The sequence below is a fragment of the Taudactylus pleione genome, unplaced genomic scaffold (assembly GCF_031769625.1).
Source record: "Taudactylus pleione unplaced genomic scaffold, aTauple2 ptg000142l, whole genome shotgun sequence".
Taxonomy (NCBI): Eukaryota; Metazoa; Chordata; class Amphibia; order Anura; family Myobatrachidae; genus Taudactylus; species Taudactylus pleione.
In genome coordinates this window covers 3432602-3452823 of record NW_028284544.1, presented here as the reverse complement: position 1 = coordinate 3452823, position 20222 = coordinate 3432602, and the positions used below count along the sequence as shown (strand labels likewise).

The following is a 20222-nucleotide window of genomic DNA, read 5'->3' as shown; positions in this document are numbered from 1 at the left end:
TCCCACTTCCCTGCAATAACAACATTTCTGTAAACCATAGTTTGATGGAAAAATATGAGTTACCATTTTCTACCACAGGATGGCACTCACACACATCCTGTCCATACACTCTTAACAAAATCAGCAATGTATCAGTGGGTGGCAAGTTTCTGTGTTTTCTGGGTCTCTAAGCTTGAAATTAAGCATAAATTACTTGCCACCTAAAAAACAACTTTGTTTTACAGTATGAGAGCCATCATATTACCTGGTGGGGATTTTCTTGTCTTCTTCGGATATCAGGAACCACACAAACTCTGCATAGCTCATCCTCCCTTCCCTCTGGACAGCATTCCCTCTGGGGACAGATACAATACACAAATTACTGGGAGCACATAACCACACAACATGCATGCAGGGCAGCGCTGCAGACAGCAAGATACATTTCCACCCTTGTTTGTGAGGTTTCTGAATGGGTATAGGGAAATACACAAGATTTGGTAACAACTGGGCACCTTGATAGTATTACCCTGCTAGCTTGGAATAAACTATTTTCAATGGGGTGAGAATTTCCCATTATAGAAGCATAAAATGATCCTGGCCGTCCTGCTGGCACCTTAGAGATGCTTTGTGTAGTGTCGATAATGCTGACTGGGCAGCTGCTTCCGAGCCAGGGCCGCCATTCAATCAGTGGGCCTGTTTCCTTACCGCAATTACGCACGCAGACGGCCGATTGTTGCGTTCTGCACATGTGTATGTATCTCAGTGTGTGAAGGTCTGCGATCGCAGTGATTATGCAGACCCATCGCAGAGTGACTGACAGGAAGTGAGCATTTGGGCGTGGTAGAGGGGCGGTGGTCGGCGAAACGCAGGCGTGCCTGTGCGTTTGAGCGCAGTTACAGGGGCATGCGTAAATTAGCCACTGCAATGCCATACGCAGCTTGGGCTTTCACTGCGTACGATGAGGTTAGCAAATTCTGAGTAAGGTCAGACCTTGTACAAGTGTGCGTGAGGCTCCGATCTTACCGATGGTTTTGCAGACTTGCTAAGTATTACAGAAGTGTGTAAGGTGAAGTGGGCGTCCTTATGGTAGGCTGTGACTGCATTGCAATAGCAATCATTAGCATATTTTCGCAGTTAGACTGCATGCGTAATCACAGTTGCGATCTGTAATGAATCAGGCCCTAAAATCAAACTACTAATATAAGCCCTGTGTTCATTACATGGTGAGGAGCCCGGGAGATGGACAGTCATCAGTGCCAACAGCTCTTCTGCAATGACTTTACTCTGATGTCTAAATGGACAACATGGGCTCCAGAGTACAGAGGGCAGCTGGATGTTTGCAGAGGAAGGAGTGTTTGATCACTAAATATTACATACCTTCATCCAAAAATGTCACCTTGTAACATTGGCAAATATAAAAACTATCTGGATGCTTTGACAGATTTGAGATGGTGTATGCTATGCATTTTAACATGAGCTATTTTTCTCAATCACTTAGGGGGAGATGCATCAAAGTTTGGAGATAAAGTACCGACCAATCAGCTCCTGTCATTTTTCAAACACAGGTGGTAAAATGACAGATGCTGATTGGTTGGTGATTTAGCTCTCACCGTTTTCGCTCTTTCCAAGGTTTGATACATCTCCCCCTTAAGAGCCAAGTGGCTCTCTGCAGTATCCCTGAAGTGAGCGGCTTACAGGCCTCCATCATACACGGGGCGATTTGAAAACGTATGACACCTTGGTATGTTTTCAAATTCAGCCCAATGCATTGCATGCTGCTGTGAATGGTAAATGATGCATCTTACAAGGTGCTTCGTTAACCTGTTTAACAGCATGACGGATTGCAGATCTTATGGTTTTTCCAGAAGATCTACGATGCCGATGTACGACGATGTATTGTACAGCATGCCAAACCACACACGATATGCACGATTGATCATTGCGATCGATGTATATCGTGTGAAAAATCTTACCGTGTATGGGGGCCTTAAGTGCTGTTACTCCACATATAGGAAAGTAGCTAATAAATGAGCAACTAGCAGTTTCAGAATGAAACAGTTTCCATATTACAGGGACACATGTAAATTGTAAATAGCTTCATGTAAAGCAGCCTCCAGCTTTCCTATAGGTTTACCACACTCAATCTCAGTAAGACCATCTGTACTGTACATTCAGCCTGAACCTTAAATGACTGATAACAGAGGACAATTGATTGTATAACTTAACAAGCTTACAAACAAATTAACATAATCTTCACTCTTGTCAATGGATGGAGATATTCACATATATATTTGTGTATGTCACAAGAGTATTTTGGGATTAGGGTCCCTTTAATTCTCCAGTACTACAACCATTCTAAATAATATAATCTGGATTGGAAACGTATCCATTCTGTCAGGTCGCACTGAACAGTATATTATTATTATCATTGTTTATTCATATAGCGCCACCAATTCATGCAGTACTGTACAGAGAATGTTTGTCATTCATATCAATACCTTGTCAGAATCCATTCAACCCATCAATATATTTTTGGCGTGTGGAAGAACATTATAAGTGGAACTCATGATGTCAGTGCTGTAAAGCAGTAATGCTAACCACTAAACTACCATGCTGACCCCTTGCCCCCAAACCTCTTTAGTGTGGAGATTTGTAATGCTGGGTACACACTGGCAGATATATTGGCCTATCAATTGATCGGGCCAATATATCTGCTGCCCGTCGGCCAGTGTGTACCAGCGATATCTCTGAACGTCGTCGTTCACAGACCTATCGCGTCGGCTGTGCTGCACAGCCAATGGACAGATATACCTGCAGACATATCTGTCCATCGGCCAGAGTGCGCACATGCAGCAGAGGCCGTGGGGAGGGGGTGGGACCCGCCCCTGCCCCACGTACCAGCAGCGTAAGAGACAAATGATGGTCATTCAGCGTGTATGAAGGACCATCATCTGCAGATATATAACTTTCCAGCGTGCACCCACCCTAAGAATAAACCCTGATGTCCTTATTCTCCATATAGCACAGTAGGACTATTATTGATCCACAACATGTAATACGTTTATCACTGGAAACATTTGAATTGCAATGTCTGTCACATATAACAAATCACGTCCATCACATAGAAGCCAAGGAGGCAGTGCTTATATCATACCGTGTAACTGCTCCAGAAAATATCCTCTCAATTATTCTGTGTGAAGAGGCTGAAATTAATAAAAAGTCACGAATTATAAATTCAGAGTAAATACTACGAACGTGCCAATATTTACTGGCGAATTAACAGAGAGGAAACCAGCTCCTGCCGGGCTCTGTGCCTGTAACACCCAACAACTCTTACATCTGTAATTAGCTCTGAATAGGCCAGGGAATTTTTTATTCCAGGCAATTTTTATTTAATGGCTATTGTGGCACCACAGGTGCATAGATACACTGGCACCCATGTGCATGCTGGTGCTTATAGTACTACAAGAGATAATATGCAACACCTGTCATTGGTTACCAGGACATGTTAGCACTTTTAATGTAAAATAGTTTATCATTCCATTTTACAGGGAGTTCCCAGGTACCGGTACCCAACATCCAGTGGTACCAGGAGGGATTGATTGCCTGTCAGCATTAGGCTGGTACTCTCTAGGAGAGAGGGCCACTCAGGGTATTTGGTATCACCTCAAAATCAACAAAAGGGCAGTCTCTATCCATACTAGTACAGAGAATGATACAGAGCACACACTAAAGCTGGTGGCAGCCAGGCAGGTGTAAAGATTGCCTCTGTCCAGTTACAAATGCAGCTTCCAGAGCCATAGTAGCGATGTGATAGAGAAAAGGAAACTTGGAGCACGTAGCACATTTACAGCTGTAGTGATATGGGAACCACGTATCCCATTACCTGCTCAGTGTAATTGTCCTGCATGGAAACCCATTCTAACAAGTGTGACACATGCCTAATACAAATTACATCTACTAATAGGACATATATACTGGCTTTAGGGTAGAGGTACTTCACAGCACTGCCTCCATACTGAGTGTACAGCATTACATGGGAAGGGCTGCCTCTATACTGAGTGTACAGCGTTACATGGGAAGGGCTGCCTCCATACTGAGTGTACAGCGTTACATGGGAAGGGCTGCCTCCATACTGAGTGTACAGCGTTACATGGGAAGGGCTGCCTCCATACTGAGTGTACAGCGTTACATGGGAAGGGCTGCCTCCATACTGAGTGTACAGCGTTACATGGGAAGGGCTGCCTCCATACTGAGTGTACAGCGTTACATGGGAAGGGCTGCCTCCATACTGAGTGTACAGCGTTACATGGGAAGGGCTGCCTCCATACTGAGTGTACAGCGTTACATGGGAAGGGCTGCCTCCATCGTGAATGGTACAGCGTTACATGGGAAGGGCTGCCTTCATCGTGAATGGTACAGCGTTACATGGAAAGGGCTGCATCCATAGTGAATGTACAGCGTTACATGGAAAGGGCTGCCTCCATAGTGAATATAGAATGTTTCAAGGAAAGAGCTGCCTCCATACTGAAGAAAGAATGTTACTAGGGAAGGGCTGCCTCCATAGTGAATGTACAGTGTTACATGGGAAGTGCTGCCTCCATAGTGAATGTACAGTGTTACACGGGAAGGGCTGCCTCCACAGTGAATGGTACAGTGTTACATGGGAAGGGCTGCATCCATAGTGAATGTACAGCGTTACATGGAAAGGGCTGCCTCCATAGTGAATATAGAATGTTTCAAGGAAAGAGCTGCCTCCATACTGAAGAAAGAATGTTACTAGGGAAGGGCTGCCTCCATAGTGAATGTACAGTGTTACATGGGAAGTGCTGTTTCCATAGTGAATGGTAGTGTGTTACATGGGAAGGGCTGCCTTCATCGTGAATGGTACAGCGTTACATAGGAAGGGCTGTCTCCATAGTGAATGGTACAGCGTTACATGGGAAGGGCTGCATCCATAGTGAATGTACAGCGTTACATGGGAAGGGCTGCATCCATACTGAATATAGAATGTTTCAAGGAAAGAGCTGCCTCCATACTGAAGAAAGAATGTTACTAGGGTAGGACTGCCTCCATTTGTCCACCTGGAGTTGAAAGACACCTGGGTGGAGAGCCCACTCTCCGGCATTTATGTCCCAACGGCTTAGGAATTCCGCTTCCCAGTTGAAGACTCTGGGAATGAACACTGCCGAGATTGGCGGAAGAGGATATTCAGCCTAGATCAGAATGTTTGCCACTACCTGCAAGGCTTCCCGACTTCGCATGCCTCCCTAATGGTTGAGGTAGGCTACCGCAGTCATGTTGGTCGGACTGGATATGGACCGGCCTGCCCTGGTGGAGATCTTGCGTCTGAGTGAGTGCTCTGTACACTTCTTGAAGCTCCAGAATGTTTATGGGCAGACGACTTTCCTGGGTTGTACACAGTCCATGAAAGGTATGATGGCCGGATACCGCGCCCCATTCACGAAGACTGGCATCTGTAGTGAGAAGCTCCCAATTTGGAATCCAGAAGGGGCAACCCTTGTCCAGATGGGGACGTCTGTAGCCACCATGAGAAGGAAAGCCGAACTTCCAGAGAAAGGAGGATAGTCTGGGACCGGATCATATGATACTGCCCGTTCCACCATGAGAGAATCAATTGTTGAAGGGGCCTGGAGTGGAACTGGGCGTATTCCACCATATTGAAGATGTATACCATGGACCCCAGGACCTAGATTGCTGAGTGAATGTATACCCTCTGATTGTGGAGCAAGTTGCGCACACGCAAGTGTAGTGTCAAAACCTTGTCCGCTGGCAGAAAGTTCCTCTGTATTCGAGAATCCAGAAGTGCCTCCAGATGTACCATCCGCTGTGTCGGAGATAGGGCGGACTTCCGTGAGTTTGCAGGCAGTTCACGGTCAGCTGGAGATGGCGTTGTAACACAACCAGTGAGTGTGCCAAGATTAAAAGGTTATCTAGGTATGGCATGATTCTGACTCCCTGGCGCCTGAGGTGGGCCGCCATAACTGCCATTATTTTGATAAAGCAGCACCCAAAAGTGATAATGTTGCTGCTGAACAGCAAACCATAGGAACCGTCGGTGGGTTGAAGTAATAGGTGCATGCAGGTATGCCTCCTGAATGTTCAGAGAAACCATGAAATCCCCAGGCTCCAATGCCAGGACAATTGATCGTAGAGGTTCCATGCGGAACTTGGGCACTCGGATAAATTTGTTGAGGGAATTTAGATACAGAATAGGCCGATGAGATCCATTCGGATTCTGAATCAAAAAGAGAGGAATAAAAACCATTTCCTCTCTGAGCCGAAGGAACCGGCATTATCACACCTGAACACAGCAGGGATGAATGGCCTCCTAGAGGGCCAGGGCCTGGATAGGGTCTGAAGGGGGGGGGACCTGTACAAAAAAATTGCTGGGGAGGACGCCTCAAAGGTTATGGCGTACCCCTGAAAGACCAGTTCTCGGACCCAGGCATCTGTTGTTGTTTGACACCAAGAGTTGAAAAATTGAAGAAGTCTGCCTCCCACCCTGGAATTTCCCAGGAGGAGGCCCGCCCCATCAGGCGGAGGGTTGGTTGTCAGACTTGGTAGCTGGACGTCTGGCCGACCAAGACTGCATCGTGGCTTGGTGGTCTTATGAGAACTAGACTGCCTGGGAATGGACTGTCCTCTTCACCTGGGGACGAAAGAACCTAGAATAGGACAGCCTAGGCTTCGGGGCAGCTGCTGATGACAGAAAAGCAGATTTGAGGCAGTCACGGTAGCCACAATTTTGTCCAACTCTGTGCCGAACAGCCTGTCTCCAGAGAAGGATAAAGATTAGACAGCCTTCTTGGATCCCGTGCCCGCCTTCCAGGACCGTAGCCAAAGGACCCGGCGGACGACAACCGAGGTCGCAGATGCCTTAGAAGCAAGGAGTCCAGTATCCAACGCATCTCCCAAATAAGAGGCCGCTTCCTGAATATGGGAGATGTAGGCCAGCTGTTCTCTGGTAGCGTCTGATGGCAGGCTCTCTTCCAGTGTCTCTGCCCATCCTTCGATAGCCTTAGCCACCCAGGCCGCATAGCGCCAGAAAGCGAGTAGACTGATTTGAGAAAAGTTTCTAGTTTTCTATTCGTGGCATCCTTAAGGGAGGATGTAGACTGTAAAGGTAGCATAGAGCTTCTGACTAAGCATGCCACATGCAAATCAACAGTGGGAGGGACTTACTACTTAGCACACTCGCTATTAGGGAGAGGGTAAAAAGATGCCAGTCTTTTTGGGACCTGGAACAGTTTGCCAGGATTTCCCCTAGCTTCTCCTATGAACTCGGCGAGCTTTTCTGATTAAGGAATTCAGCCTTAACCACCTTTTGATGTTTAAACATCGGGGATTTAGGCTTAGGGGCTGGTTCATCATCCTCTATATCCAGGATTGGTTTAACCGTCCTCACTAAAGAAGGGACATCCACTATTGAATGACGGTGCTCCTCGCTCAAGTGCGACTCGGAGAACCTTGTGTATCATCTGCCTTCTCAAATGATGAGTCAGAATTCGAAAGCTGGGTGGACTGTGAGGATGGTTACCGGTCTGTCCGCCTGTAACCTTTTGCTGATAGGCAGCAGACATTTGAGCCAAATTCTGAACTGAGTGGGCATAAACATCCATGCAAGGAGGATGCATATGGGTTACCAACATGGTGGGAGGCAGCACAGGGGCTGATACGTGGGCCACTAGCTGCGTCATAACCTGGGATAAGGAGGTCACCCAAGGTGGTTCCTGGATAGGGGCTGGTATGGTGGACTGGGGATGTGTTACATAACAAATAACACAGAACATCCTGCACAAAACAAGCCAGCTGAACAGGATCTGCAAGTAACCAGCCCAGGGGGCTCAAGCTCCTGTTTACCCTTAGAAGACACAGTAATAATCAGCCATCAGCACACAATCAGTGTATGGCTAGTAATGCAGAGTGACACCCTTCACAAATACAAGTAAATGTGAAGTAATAATGAACCCCTACACACCTGGTAGTTAAGGGTTTAAATAAGAGCAACAGGGATATATACATATATAACTGACAGAAAGTTTTAATACAGTATATCATAACAGCAGAGCTAGCACAAGTCACATACAATGCATATAAATATACTTATAATGAGCACTAAATGAACTACTCAAGCCTCAAGGGGCTGGTAGGATTTGCGCGCTGTATAACCTGGCCCCGGGGAGGGGTATACAGGGAGACTGGACCCGAATCTCCTGAGACCTGTAGTTTCAGAAAAGCCCTGATTAATGGCTGCTGAGCGTCTCATATAGGGAGGAGGGTGAGGGGAGGAGCAGCTCAGGGGCGGGAAACCTCTTGAGGGATGGTGCTCTGGGATGGAGGAGGGGCTGCCGGGGGAGAGCCTACCTCTCCGCTGGCCTCTACATGGTCCCTGAAGCCAGCTTTTAAGTGCCACGGTGGTCGAGTGGGGGAGCGGACGAACCTGTCACCTCACTGCAGCATCCACCGGCAGGTCTCCACCGCCAGAGGTAAGGACTGCACAACACGCTTGCAGGGAATCGCCTTACTTGTTCTTCTCAGTCTGTCCGGCTGCAGCCCAGGGTCCCCAGTGAAGTGGCTAGCAGAGCCCCACTGGCACCCACCGTAATCACCTGACCACTCACCGGTGTTACGGTGGCGTTGAAGGTAGCAGGAGCAGCAGCCACAGGTGCCCTTTAGGACGCTTTGCTGCTTGCTCAGATAAACAAAAAAAAAAAACCTCATATAAATAAAGCTTCGGGCTGCCTAAGTAGTCCCCCCCTGTCTAAAGGTGCGACTGGTCCTTCCGGCACCAAACGAAAAACTGTCTGCCTGTGGCTGGGGGCAGGATATATGTGGAGGAGGACCAGTGCATCCTTGGAGCTAAAGCTTTAACCGTTTGGTGCCCGGTTCTCTCCAACCACACCCTCCCATGGTATCCCTGTGGATCCCCTATGGACCCTGATGAAGAAAGAATGTTACTAGGGAAAGGTTGCATCCATACTGAATATAGAATGTTATAAAGGGCGGGCTGCATCCATACTGAATATAGAATGTTACTAGGGAAGGGCTTTATCCATACTGAACATAGAATGCTATAAGGAAGGGTTGCATCCATACTGAATATAGAATGTTTCTAGGGAAGGGCTGCATCCATACTGAATATAGAACGTTATCGGGGAAAAGCTGCATCTTCAGTAAGCTGTATATAATTCTGCCATTTACTCACCATGGTCATTATATCTAGCCAGATCTTTCTGGTCAATGTACAGGTCATGGTCAGTGTCCAGTTCCCAGAACTTGCAGTAGATGACATAGAAGTGTTCATAGGAAAAGTAATCTGTCACCTGGTTAATGTCATCTTCTTCCTCCAGCAGAGCCAGTGTCTGTACAATAAGAGACATCACTTATAGCAAGCAACATACAATAGACATATAAAAAGGCACAATGCTGCTTTATTTGCAAACCACTGCTTGCCAGCCAGCAATATAGTTCCAATTGGTACGGTAATAGCAATAAGTAATAATATTAGGTAGCAATATTCTGCTGTCACTAACCCATGCTGACCACTCAGTAATTCCTCAGAGAGCCTGCCAATCGGTTTGTCAGTTCAGCGATTGGCAGGCTCTCCAGCTGCTGTAGAGGCATTGGTGGCCTAGCTGTACAGTACCATCTAATATCCCACTTGTGTTTCCATAGGTTCTCTCTTGTTTTTTTTTTACTTATGACTGGAAGCACAATTTATGCTGCTCCAGCCTGTGCTAACCAGTCTGACAACTAGTAATTATACAGGCGGGTCACTGGACACTACTGGTTTCCTTTTATAGTGATAATCGCCTTAAGCGGTCTAATCCTCAGGCTGGTTATAGCATTTATAAAGACAGCCGTCCTGTCTGAATATTTTGTTATATTAATATTTCTTGGACCTCACATAGAAGTATCTTTTAACTTATGATTAAAATAGGAGCTGCACGGTCAATAATAAATAAAAATAAAATTAAAATCTGTTAGGTAGCATAACCACATACACCTGGACTGTTTCCGTTTCGCTACACCTATTGTCTTTACATGAATAAACAGCGCTAAAAACAACAGAATTTTATATGTAAATTATAATTAAAAAAATAATAAAAACTCTACTATAAATAACTAAAACTATAAAAATCCTCTGGTTTTCTGGTCCAGCACTGACTGTACTTTTAACCCAACCAACTTAAGTGTAAAACAATAGCGGGGAATACCAGGAAAAATCCCTGAAACGTAAATTTTCCATACATGTTATTTTACATAATTGATTACATTTTTATTTTAAAGAAAATAATGTTTGTTTCTCTAATAATGTTATGCATCCCTCTGTAACCAGTGCAGGGTTTACACCTATCTTTGTTTGCCATTCAACACTCCAGCACAGCTACAACCTAAATAAACACTGCAGTGGTCTTAAGCTGGGAACACACCTGGCTGACCCGCCCACCTAACTAACGATTGGTTAGTGCATACACACTTACCAATTGACCGCCCAATGTGCTTGGCCAGCAGATCCACTGGAATATGCCCACCCACTTTTGACGTCATATTTAATTACTTCTGCTGCAGACATATAGGGCGGAGGGCGGGTGGGCCATACAGAAACGATATATCTGCTAGACATATCGTCATCGGCTGTGCTGCAGGGCCGATCAGATATGACTAAATGCCGTCGTTCACAGACATATTGAGTGTACCCACCCAAAGATGCACAATCGATATATCGCTAGTTGTTCAGGTGTGTATCCACCATTATTCTAATTGTATCACCTCAGACCTCCTGGAACCAGACAGTGAAATGTGAACAGGGAGGCCACAGCCATAGACCAATACACACAGTTTTGGGCCTGCAGATACAGAAACCAATATTACTGTGTGAAATACTAATGCTGGGCATACACTCTACAATTATCTGTCAGATATCTGTCCAATCTGTCTGGTGGGAAGGAAAATCTGGTCCGGAGCAAATGTCAATTGTCATTTGCTCCCATACGTTACCAGGTTTTCATTTCAACCAGCCAGATTGGACAGATATCTGACAGATAATTGCATTAAAGGTATGTTTGTTATTGATTTTACTGTGACATTAAGCTACTTCTGCTAATATCGAATATTTAATTATCAATAGCAGAGAAAAAATATATTATGATTAGTAAAATGTTAATTGTTTAGTGAGTATGGGCCTGATTCAGAGATGGGTGCAATACTGACATTTAAACAGATTGAGCGATTATTTGCCATGGTGCATGCGTGAAAGCCGCATTGCGCAGCGACTGAACTACGAATACGCTCACACAGAAGAGTCACTAGCAAAGTGAGTGACAAGCAGTCAGCGTTTGGGGGGGGGGGTAACGGGGTGGTTAGAGAAACGCAGGCGTGTCGGACCGTTTAAAACACGTGGGCGTCCATAAATTTGCCGGTGTGGTCTTGCTGGCAGCAGGAGAGCCCTCTGTGTATCTGGAGACCCGTTGTGCCTGCAGCAGCTTAGACTCACTCAGAAGGCTGATGGCCGCCTGATCTGCATTTCCATGTTTGCAGTTTTGTGCGTGAGCGACAGATGCAAGATACTTTTGGTGGGCGTCTCTAAGCTCCAGGTGGCATGAGTGTCATTAGCATAATTTTACAAACGCCATCCGTGAGAGATCGCAGTTACGACTGCATTAGCATCAATCTCTGAATCGGGACCTATATACCAATACAGAGAACTGCCAGGTTTCAGAGAAAGAGGGTGAAAGGTAACAGTTGCAACTCTCATGGGGCAATTCAATTGTCACCAATGTGTACTAATGACAGTAGTGCAACATCGCAGATTCTCCTCTCAAGTCTATGGGGTGTGAAGGAAAACGTGACATGTGCTTGCGTGGCTTTTCTCCGGGTACTCCGGTTTCCTCCCACACCCCAAAAATATACTGGTAGGTTAATTGGCTCCCAACAAAAATTAACCCTAGTGTGTGTGTGTGTGTGTGTGCGCATGTGATAGGGAACATAGAGTGTAAGCTACATTGGGGCAGGGACTGATGTGAATGGACAAATATTCTCTGTAAAGTGCTGCGGAATATGTGTGCACTATATAAATAACTGGTAATAAATAAATAATGTTGGTGGCCACTCGTAGCCATAGAACCGAATTGCCCCCTTAATGTATGGTCATAATTAAAAGTTTCTTAATGTAAAAAAATATTACCGTAAACCTTAGGGGTTAATCCTAGTTCCATAAATGAAAAAAATATTTAACAAACCCAAAGCGCATCCACTAATAATGTAAAGTGTTATTACGTCGTGTGGCGTGTTCTAGCTGGCGGGATGAAAGGAGACTATTGCACCTTCTGTATACCTGATGATCTCATACCAAGAGTCCTACCTGCAGGAAATTGCTTCGGCGTAGCTCGGTGGGTGTGATTCTGCCGGACCATGACCTGTTCACAGTGTAGAATATTCTCTGAATAACCTGCAAGTGTAACGATAAAAAGGTACACATTACACAGGGGAAGTGATGAGTGATGCCCATAGTGCTCACAGACCTCCTCTGTCCATCAGCTGCAAGATAAGGGCTCTATAGAGGTAACACACGTCACTTGTGAGGCCCTCATTTACAGTAATAGTTTGCATATTACATAATTACCATATAGCGATAGCATGTTCCATGTACGCACCGTAGTGATGTATCGGGAGTGAAATTCAGGTGCTTCCTTCAGAAAGGTTAATCCAGGATGTGTGTCCACTATGTCCTGAAATAATACAAATTAATAAAAATATGAGATATGGTAAGAACTTACCCTTGTTATCTCTATTTCTACGAAGTCCATAGGGTTCCACAGGATACCTTGGGGTATAGGTGTGACGTCAGTCGCTGGGCACCATAGAGTTAAGCTTTTCAGCCTCCCAGGATGCACTAGGGTCCCCCTCCTATACCCCGCCCCCGAGCCAAGGCACCTCAGTTAGTTATCAAGCCATAGGCCGGAGGAGGAGAAGGAAGAGAGAGAAAAAAGATCTGGACACATACAAGAATCACATTCTCACCAGAGGGAGACGGAAAACCGGTGACCAGAGCAAAGCCCATCTGCAGCACAGGTGCGACAGGGTGGGAGTCCTGTGGAACCCTATGGACTTCGTAGAAATAGAGATAACAAGGGTAAGTTCTTACCATATCTCATATTTTCTACTTCAGGGTCCATAGGGTATCCACAGGATACCTTGGGGAAGTCCCAAAGCAGTATCCTTTAAGGGTGGGGACGCTCCTGTGCAGAAAGGAGAATCCGCCGCCCGAAGGAAGCATCCTGAGAGGCGAAGGTGTCAAACCTGTAATACCTCACGAAGGTATGGACAGAGGACCACGTAGCAGCCTTGCAGATCTGAACTGCCGAGGCACCACGTCGAGCTGCCCACGAAGGACCCACAGACCTAGTGGAATGAGCCTTCAGAGAAGGGGGGACCGGTAGGCCTTCATGAAGATAAGCTTCAGAAATAGCCATACGGATCCAGGCTGCCAAAGTTTGCTTTGAAGCAGGCCAACCGTTTTTACGGAAGCCATAGAGGACAAACAAAGCGTCCGACTTCCTAAACGAAGAAGTGCGGTCAACATAAGTCCTTAAGGCCCGCACAACATCCAAAGAGGCCTCACCCACGGAAAGACCCGGTGAGTTAAAGGCCGGAACAACTATTTCCTCGTTAACATGAAACTGGGAAACAACTTTGGGAAGAAACTCGGGCCGAGTGCGGAGCACTGCCCTGTTCCCATGAAAAAACAAGAAAGGGGGTCTACAAGAAAGAGCCCCTAACTCAGAAACACGTCTGGCCGAAGCAATGGCCAGAAGGAAAACAGTCTTAGCTGTTAGCCATTTAAGATCCACTGAGCCCAGTGGTTCAAACGGCGGTCCTTGGAGAGCCCTCAGGACCACAGCCAAATCCCAAGGCGCCACAGGTGGAACAAAGGGCGGCTGAATGCGGAGAACACCCTGCATAAAGGTGCGCACATCCGGGATTGTAACAATCCTACGGTGAAACCAGACAGATAGGGCCGAAACCTGTACCTTCAAAGAAGCAAGGCGAAGCCCATGATCTAGTCCCGCTTGCAGGAAGGCGAGAATCCGAGAGACGAAACTCCCGCGGTGCATAACCTCTCGGTCGACACCACTGGAAGAACGTATGCCACACGCGATGGTATATCCTCGCGGAAGACGGTTTCCGAGCTCGTAACATGGTACGCACCACAGAGCTGGAAAACCCCCGGGACCTCAGCATGGCCGTCTCAACAGCCACGCCGTCAAAGACAGCCGAGTCAGGTCCGGGTGAAGGCAAGGACCCTGAGACAGAAGGTCCGGTCGTAGCGGCAACCGCAGAGGACTGTCCACGGACAGACCCTGAAGGTCTGAGAACCAGTGCCGTCTGGGCCACGCGGGAGCTATCAACAGGAGCGTCCCTCCTTCCTGTTTGAATTTCCGGATTACCCGTGGAAGAAGGGAGACCGGAGGGAACAGGTATGCGAACCGGAACGTCCACCGGACGGACAGAGCATCCACCAGAGACGCCCCTTCGTCTCTTGTGCGAGACCCGTACACCGGCAACTTGTTGTTGTGCCGGGACGCCATGAGGTCAATTTCTGGAAGACCCCACCTGTCCACCAGTAGTTGAAAAACGTCCGGGTGCAGGGACCATTCCCCCGGATGAACGTCCTGGCGACTTAGAAAGTCCGCCTCCCAATTTAGCACTCCTGGGATGAAGACCTCTGATATGGCCGGAAGATTGCGCTCCGCCCAAACCAGGATCCGAGAGACCTCTACGAGAGCCGCCCGACTGCGAGTTCCTCCTTGCCTGTTTATGTAGGCCACGGTGGTAGCGTTGTCCGACTGGACCTGCACCGGGCGACCCTGGAGAAACCGCTGTGCCTGCTGGAGAGCATTGAAGACCGCACGGAGTTCCAAGATATTTATTGGAAGCTCCGCTTCTGTCGGCGTCCACCTGCCCTGGAACAAGTGTGGACCCGAAACTGCTCCCCAGCCCCGAAGACTGGCGTCCGTTGTCAACAGGACCCAATTTGGAACCCAGAACGGACGTCCCTTGTTGAGGTGGGTCGTCTGTAACCACCACGCAAGGGACAGGCGAACCTCCGGGGTGAGCACAATCGTCTGGGACTTCAGAGACTGAGGCAGCCCGTTCCACTTGGACAGGATCAGGTGCTGCAGAGGTCTGGAGTGAAACTGGGCGTATTCCACCATGTCGAACACCGACACCATGGAGCCCAGTAACCTCATCGCCGAGTGTAAGGACACCCGGCGGCTGTGCAGACAACTGCGCACCCTTGACTGTAAAGCAGAGATCTTGTCCTCCGTCACTAAGATCCTTTGCTGTCCCGAGTCCAATAAGGCTCCAAGATGCAGAATCCTCCGAGACGGGATTAGAGTGGACTTCTGCCAGTTGATTAGCCAGCCGTGCCGTTGCAGCAGTGCAATGGTCAGGTCCAAGTGGCGTAACAGGAGCTCTGGAGATCCTGCCACCAATAACAGGTCGTCCAAATACGGCAACATGCGGACTCCCTGCAGCCGCAGAGAAGCCGCCATGACCGCCATCACCTTGGTGAAAACACGTGGTGCTGTTGCCAGGCCAAAAGGTAACGCCCGAAACTGGAAGTGGTCGCTGCGGATTGCAAACCTGAGGAACTGTTGATGGCGCAAAAGAATAGGGACATGCAGGTAAGCGTCCTGTATGTCCAATGACACCATGTAGTCCCCAGGTTCCAGCGCCAGAATGATGGACCGTAGGGTCTCCATCCGAAACTTCGGGACCCGCAAAGACTTGTTGAGTGCTTTGAGGTTGAGAATCGGACGATATGACCCATTGGGTTTCTGTACCAAAAATAGATTTGAATAGAAACCCTGGCCCCTCTGGGAGAATGGAACAGGCACTATAACTCCAGCCTGGAGCATAGTGTGCAATACCTTCCGCAGCTCCGTAGCCTTGTTCCGGTCTGATGGTAGACCCGTGGTGAAGAATCGAGCCGGGGGTCTGTGCCGGAAGGAGAGGGCGTATCCGTGGGAAACCACCTCCAGAACCCAAGTGTCTGTCGTAGTGGTCGACCAACACTGGGCGAACTGTAGCAGGCGGCCTCCCACCCTGGGATCCCCCAAAGGGAGGCCCGGACCGTCAGGCCGCAGGTTTGTCATCTGGCTTGGGGGCCGGACGTCTGGTACTCCATGCCTGCTTCCGGGCTTGACCGATTTCTTAGGGCCAGCCTGTCGAGGAAACGACTGTGGTTTGGGCCTGCCCTGGGCCCTAGATGACCGAAAGGACGATGGTCCAGAACCAGAAGGAGCAGCGGCCGACGGGAGACAAGCAGATTTGGCTGCCGCCAGCGTGGCCACAATCTTATCCAGATCCGGACCGAAGAGAACTTCTCCGGTAAACGGCAACGCTTCCAGACCTTTCTTGGAATCTGCGTCCGCCTTCCAGGATCGCAGCCACAAGGTGCGACGAGCAGCTACCGCTGCTGAAGAAATTCTAGACACCAGAGTACTAATGTCTAGAGCCGCCTCGTTGATGTAGGTGGCCGAATCACGGAGATTGCCAATCAACTCCGCCTGTTCGGCCGGACAGTCGGATTCAAAAGAAGCCTCTAATGAATCCGCCCAGCGCTCCATCGCTCTGGCAACCCAGCAAATGGCCATAGCCGGCCGTGCTGCCCCCCCTGCAAGGGAATAAGCGGACTTCAGGCAGATTTCTACCTTGCGGTCCGTAGCATCCTTAAGGGAGGACATGGATGGCATCGGCAATGTGGCACTACGGACAAGACGGGTCACGTGAGAATCCACCTGTGGAGGGGATTCCCACTTAGCAAAATAATTATCCGCGAACGGATAAGCCACCGCCAGGCGTCTCTGCGGCTGGTATCTTTTGCCAGGTTGTTTCCACGCCTCCTCTAAATGGTCCACCAACTGACCCGAAAGAGGAAAGACTGTGGCATCGCCCTTCACATCTTTGAAAAAGGCATACTTAGATTTAGCCGCTGGGGGAACTTCGTCCTCAATCACCAAGGCTGTGCGGACCGCCCGAATAAGTCCAGGAATATATACTTTGGACTTAGCATCAGCGTCCTTAGTATGGAGAGGTTCCTGATCGTAAGGATCCAGAATCTCCCCATCATCAGACGTCCCTTCATCATCCTCATAAGGAGCGGACAGAGACGCCACCGGCCTTTTATGAGGCCGCATCACAGACTCCCCTTGCAACACATCCGACAAGTGCTGTACAGAACTCGTCAGGGAGTTAACCCACGCTGGCTCCTGAGAACCCGGGAGCGGGGAAATAGGGAGACTGTGGGGTACCACCAATTGTCGTGGGAACCCCTGCATGGGTGACGACACCACAGACTGCTGGGACAAACCCATCGGAGTAAACGCGGGCTGCGGAGCTAACTGGCCCACTAAAGCTGTTAACGCCTGAGCGAAACAAGCCCAGGGCGGCTCCTGTACCGGTGCTGTAACCGTAATAGGCCGCGCCATGGACAAACACTGCCGGCAAAGGCCCTCCGCGCTACCCTCCCCCTCCGCTAACAGTACTTTGCACGTGGTACACTGTAGCCGGAGGGGAAAATCACTTTCAGACATGATGGCACCACGTATGTGACCTCTCTCACCAATTAAGTATTAAATAGGCGAGAGACCACCCTGCAGCACCGCACCGCAAGGGCTTTAGCAGAAAGAACAGGGACAGTAATAAAGCTGACAGTTTAGAGAAGAAAAGTTACAGGCAGCGCTAGCACAGTCACATACAATGCAGAGAAATAACAATTCCTGCACTAACAGCGCTGATCACTCAACTACACAGACACAGGGCCTGGTAGGACACAGCGCTGCATACACAGACCTGAGCCACAGCGGAGGAGAGGTATGCGGGGGGACCCAAACCACGATGCTTCCGTCCAGCGCTTCCAGCAGCGTTCACCATGCGTTCTGGAGAAGATGGCCGCCGAGGAGCAGAGAGGAGGCTGGCCTGGGGGAGGAGCGCTGCCACAGGACCAGTCGGCAGCATGCAGAGAGGGCTGTGTGCAGCGGGGGAGGCGCCGGCTGTGAGACAGGGAAGGCGCGCTCCCCTGGCATGCATTTAACCCCTGGGACGCCGCAGCGCTACCGCGCTGCTGCGGTCCGCTGTCCCAGGGGGTAGTGGAAAGCGCAGGTTGGTCGCCTGGCTCCACGCTGCAGCCAGTCCCCAGGGAGCCCCCTGCCTGGGGACTTAGGACCATGTGACCAGCGGGGACCCACCGCGGGACCCCGCTGCTTACCTTTGTCCCCCTTGGATCCGGCCATGGTCCGGAACATCTGGGGTCACCGCTAGCTGTGACCCAAGATGCTCACCAGCATCCCCGTATCGGTACCGGCGTTCTGGTACCGGCGGGGGTGTAGGGAAGACAGCATGGACGTCAGGACTGACTGTCCATGCTGTACATCCAGATGTGCAGCCACAGCTGCACTGAAGAAAGGTAGGTGCACCCGACGCCGGCCGGGCACCAAACTAAACTGAGGTGCCTTGGCTCGGGGGCGGGGTATAGGAGGGGGACCCTAGTGCATCCTGGGAGGCTGAAAAGCTTAACTCTATGGTGCCCAGCGACTAACGTCACACCTATACCCCAAGGTATCCTGTGGATACCCTATGGACCCTGAAGTAGAAATAGATTCATACAGGTGTCCTCTTACATACTTGCCGATCGCGCTACAAAAGTGCGCACGCATCGCGCCATGCGATTACCTGCAGCAGCATACGCTACGGTACGCACTGCAATCTCACCATGCAATCCTATGGACTCGCAGGTGTGAACGCAGTGCATGTATCCGCTCGCCTCGCGTGAAACGATTAGCTGCGCACGCAAGGATGCAAAAGGACACATCTGTACCTTGATTGGGTGCTGTAAGGTAACATCACCCTAATTATTACATATATCTATATCTTGTTTCCCTGGGAAACCAACACCAGGATGTGTACCAATAGCATGGCTGTCAGTGGCAGCCAGTGTCCATCTGGTCTGTGATCCTCACCTGGAGCAGGGGGATGAAGTCTTCTTGCTCTAAGTAACTGCAGCCTGGTTTTTTTAAAAGGTAAAAGAATTTTGAAGTATCGTCGTGGCAGTTCTGTAGCAACCTGTAAAAGGGGTAAAATATTGTACCAATCAGACTAACACCACGTGCAACTGTACACATCATATGCAGAGTAATTCTTATTTCTATTAGAGTCTTAAAAGCACCTAATGTGTAAATCTAACTTTCACCCCTAAATAGAGTACATTTAGCTTGGTTCAATGTTTCGCCTAGCCTGCTATTATAGCCAGCAGATGGCGCTTTTCGGGCTGTTGGTGAGGTTCGTCAAACCATTGGCAGAAACAGACTAAAGTGCACTTCGGGAGGAATTCAATCACGGTGATATACGGCACAATGCCATGCTCAGTTACATTTATTATATGCCCTCTATGCAAGCACGGGTTATTTTTGCTTTCCATAATTCCATGTTATAGAGAGACCCTTATGTTGCAGCACTGGTTATACAAAGTGGGGGCTGCTATGTGGAGGGCTCGGCAGAACACCTCTACAGGACAAATGATCATGAAATAGAAACATGACTTGCCTAGACATTCCAAGCAATGACTGCATATAACTGCCCGTGCCTGTGTGTACACAGTACACACAGATTTCATAAATAAGACAGTAACATGTTCCACTAAGATACAGAAATAATGACCATTCTATTATTACAGGGCTCCTCTTACATTATTACCTAGTTATAACAATACAGACATCATGCGTGTTATTACACAATGTTTAATGATTGTTTGTGTGTTCTCAGTACTTACTTTCTCCACGTTGCAATAAATGAATGCACAGACACAAACCCGGTCCGCTCTCCTCCAGCTGCATTGAACAGTGCAGCCTTCCAGTACAGCGGGCAACCACATACCTAAAACAGCCACACAGAGTGGGGTTGGAAGGTTTAGTGTATACTGTGTTACTATCATCTTTTATTTATATGGCACCAAAAAGATCCATTAACTCCTTACATAGTGGGTAAAACTGACAGACAAGTATATAACTTTGCATAAATACATAATTACAGAGAGACTTCACAGGGGAGAGGGCCCTGCCTGTAAGAGTTTAAATTCTAGGGCAGGTTTAGGTGACCTGTGGCACCCCAGCTGCTGTGGAACTACACATCTCAGCATATTCTGCCACAGTTTT

The 20222-nt window shown here is 48.5% G+C and overlaps 1 protein-coding gene across 6 annotated transcripts in view; it reads right to left on the bottom strand.

Annotated features, from left to right (window-relative positions):
- Window positions 1-20222, bottom strand: part of PPP2R3A (protein phosphatase 2 regulatory subunit B''alpha) — a 203201-nt gene that overhangs the window by 6836 nt on the left and 176143 nt on the right. For all 6 annotated transcript variants that reach the window (XM_088473842.1, XM_088473841.1, XM_088473843.1 and 3 more), the window contains 7 exons: window positions 19841-19944; window positions 19032-19134; window positions 12660-12734; window positions 12368-12454; window positions 9209-9365; window positions 3134-3182; window positions 245-334 (listed from right to left, as the gene is read on the bottom strand). In XM_088473842.1, the coding sequence (XP_088329968.1) occupies window positions 245-334; window positions 3134-3182; window positions 9209-9365; window positions 12368-12454; window positions 12660-12734; window positions 19032-19134; window positions 19841-19944 (665 nt within the window). The remainder of the gene's footprint in view (window positions 1-244; window positions 335-3133; window positions 3183-9208; window positions 9366-12367; window positions 12455-12659; window positions 12735-19031; window positions 19135-19840; window positions 19945-20222) is intronic.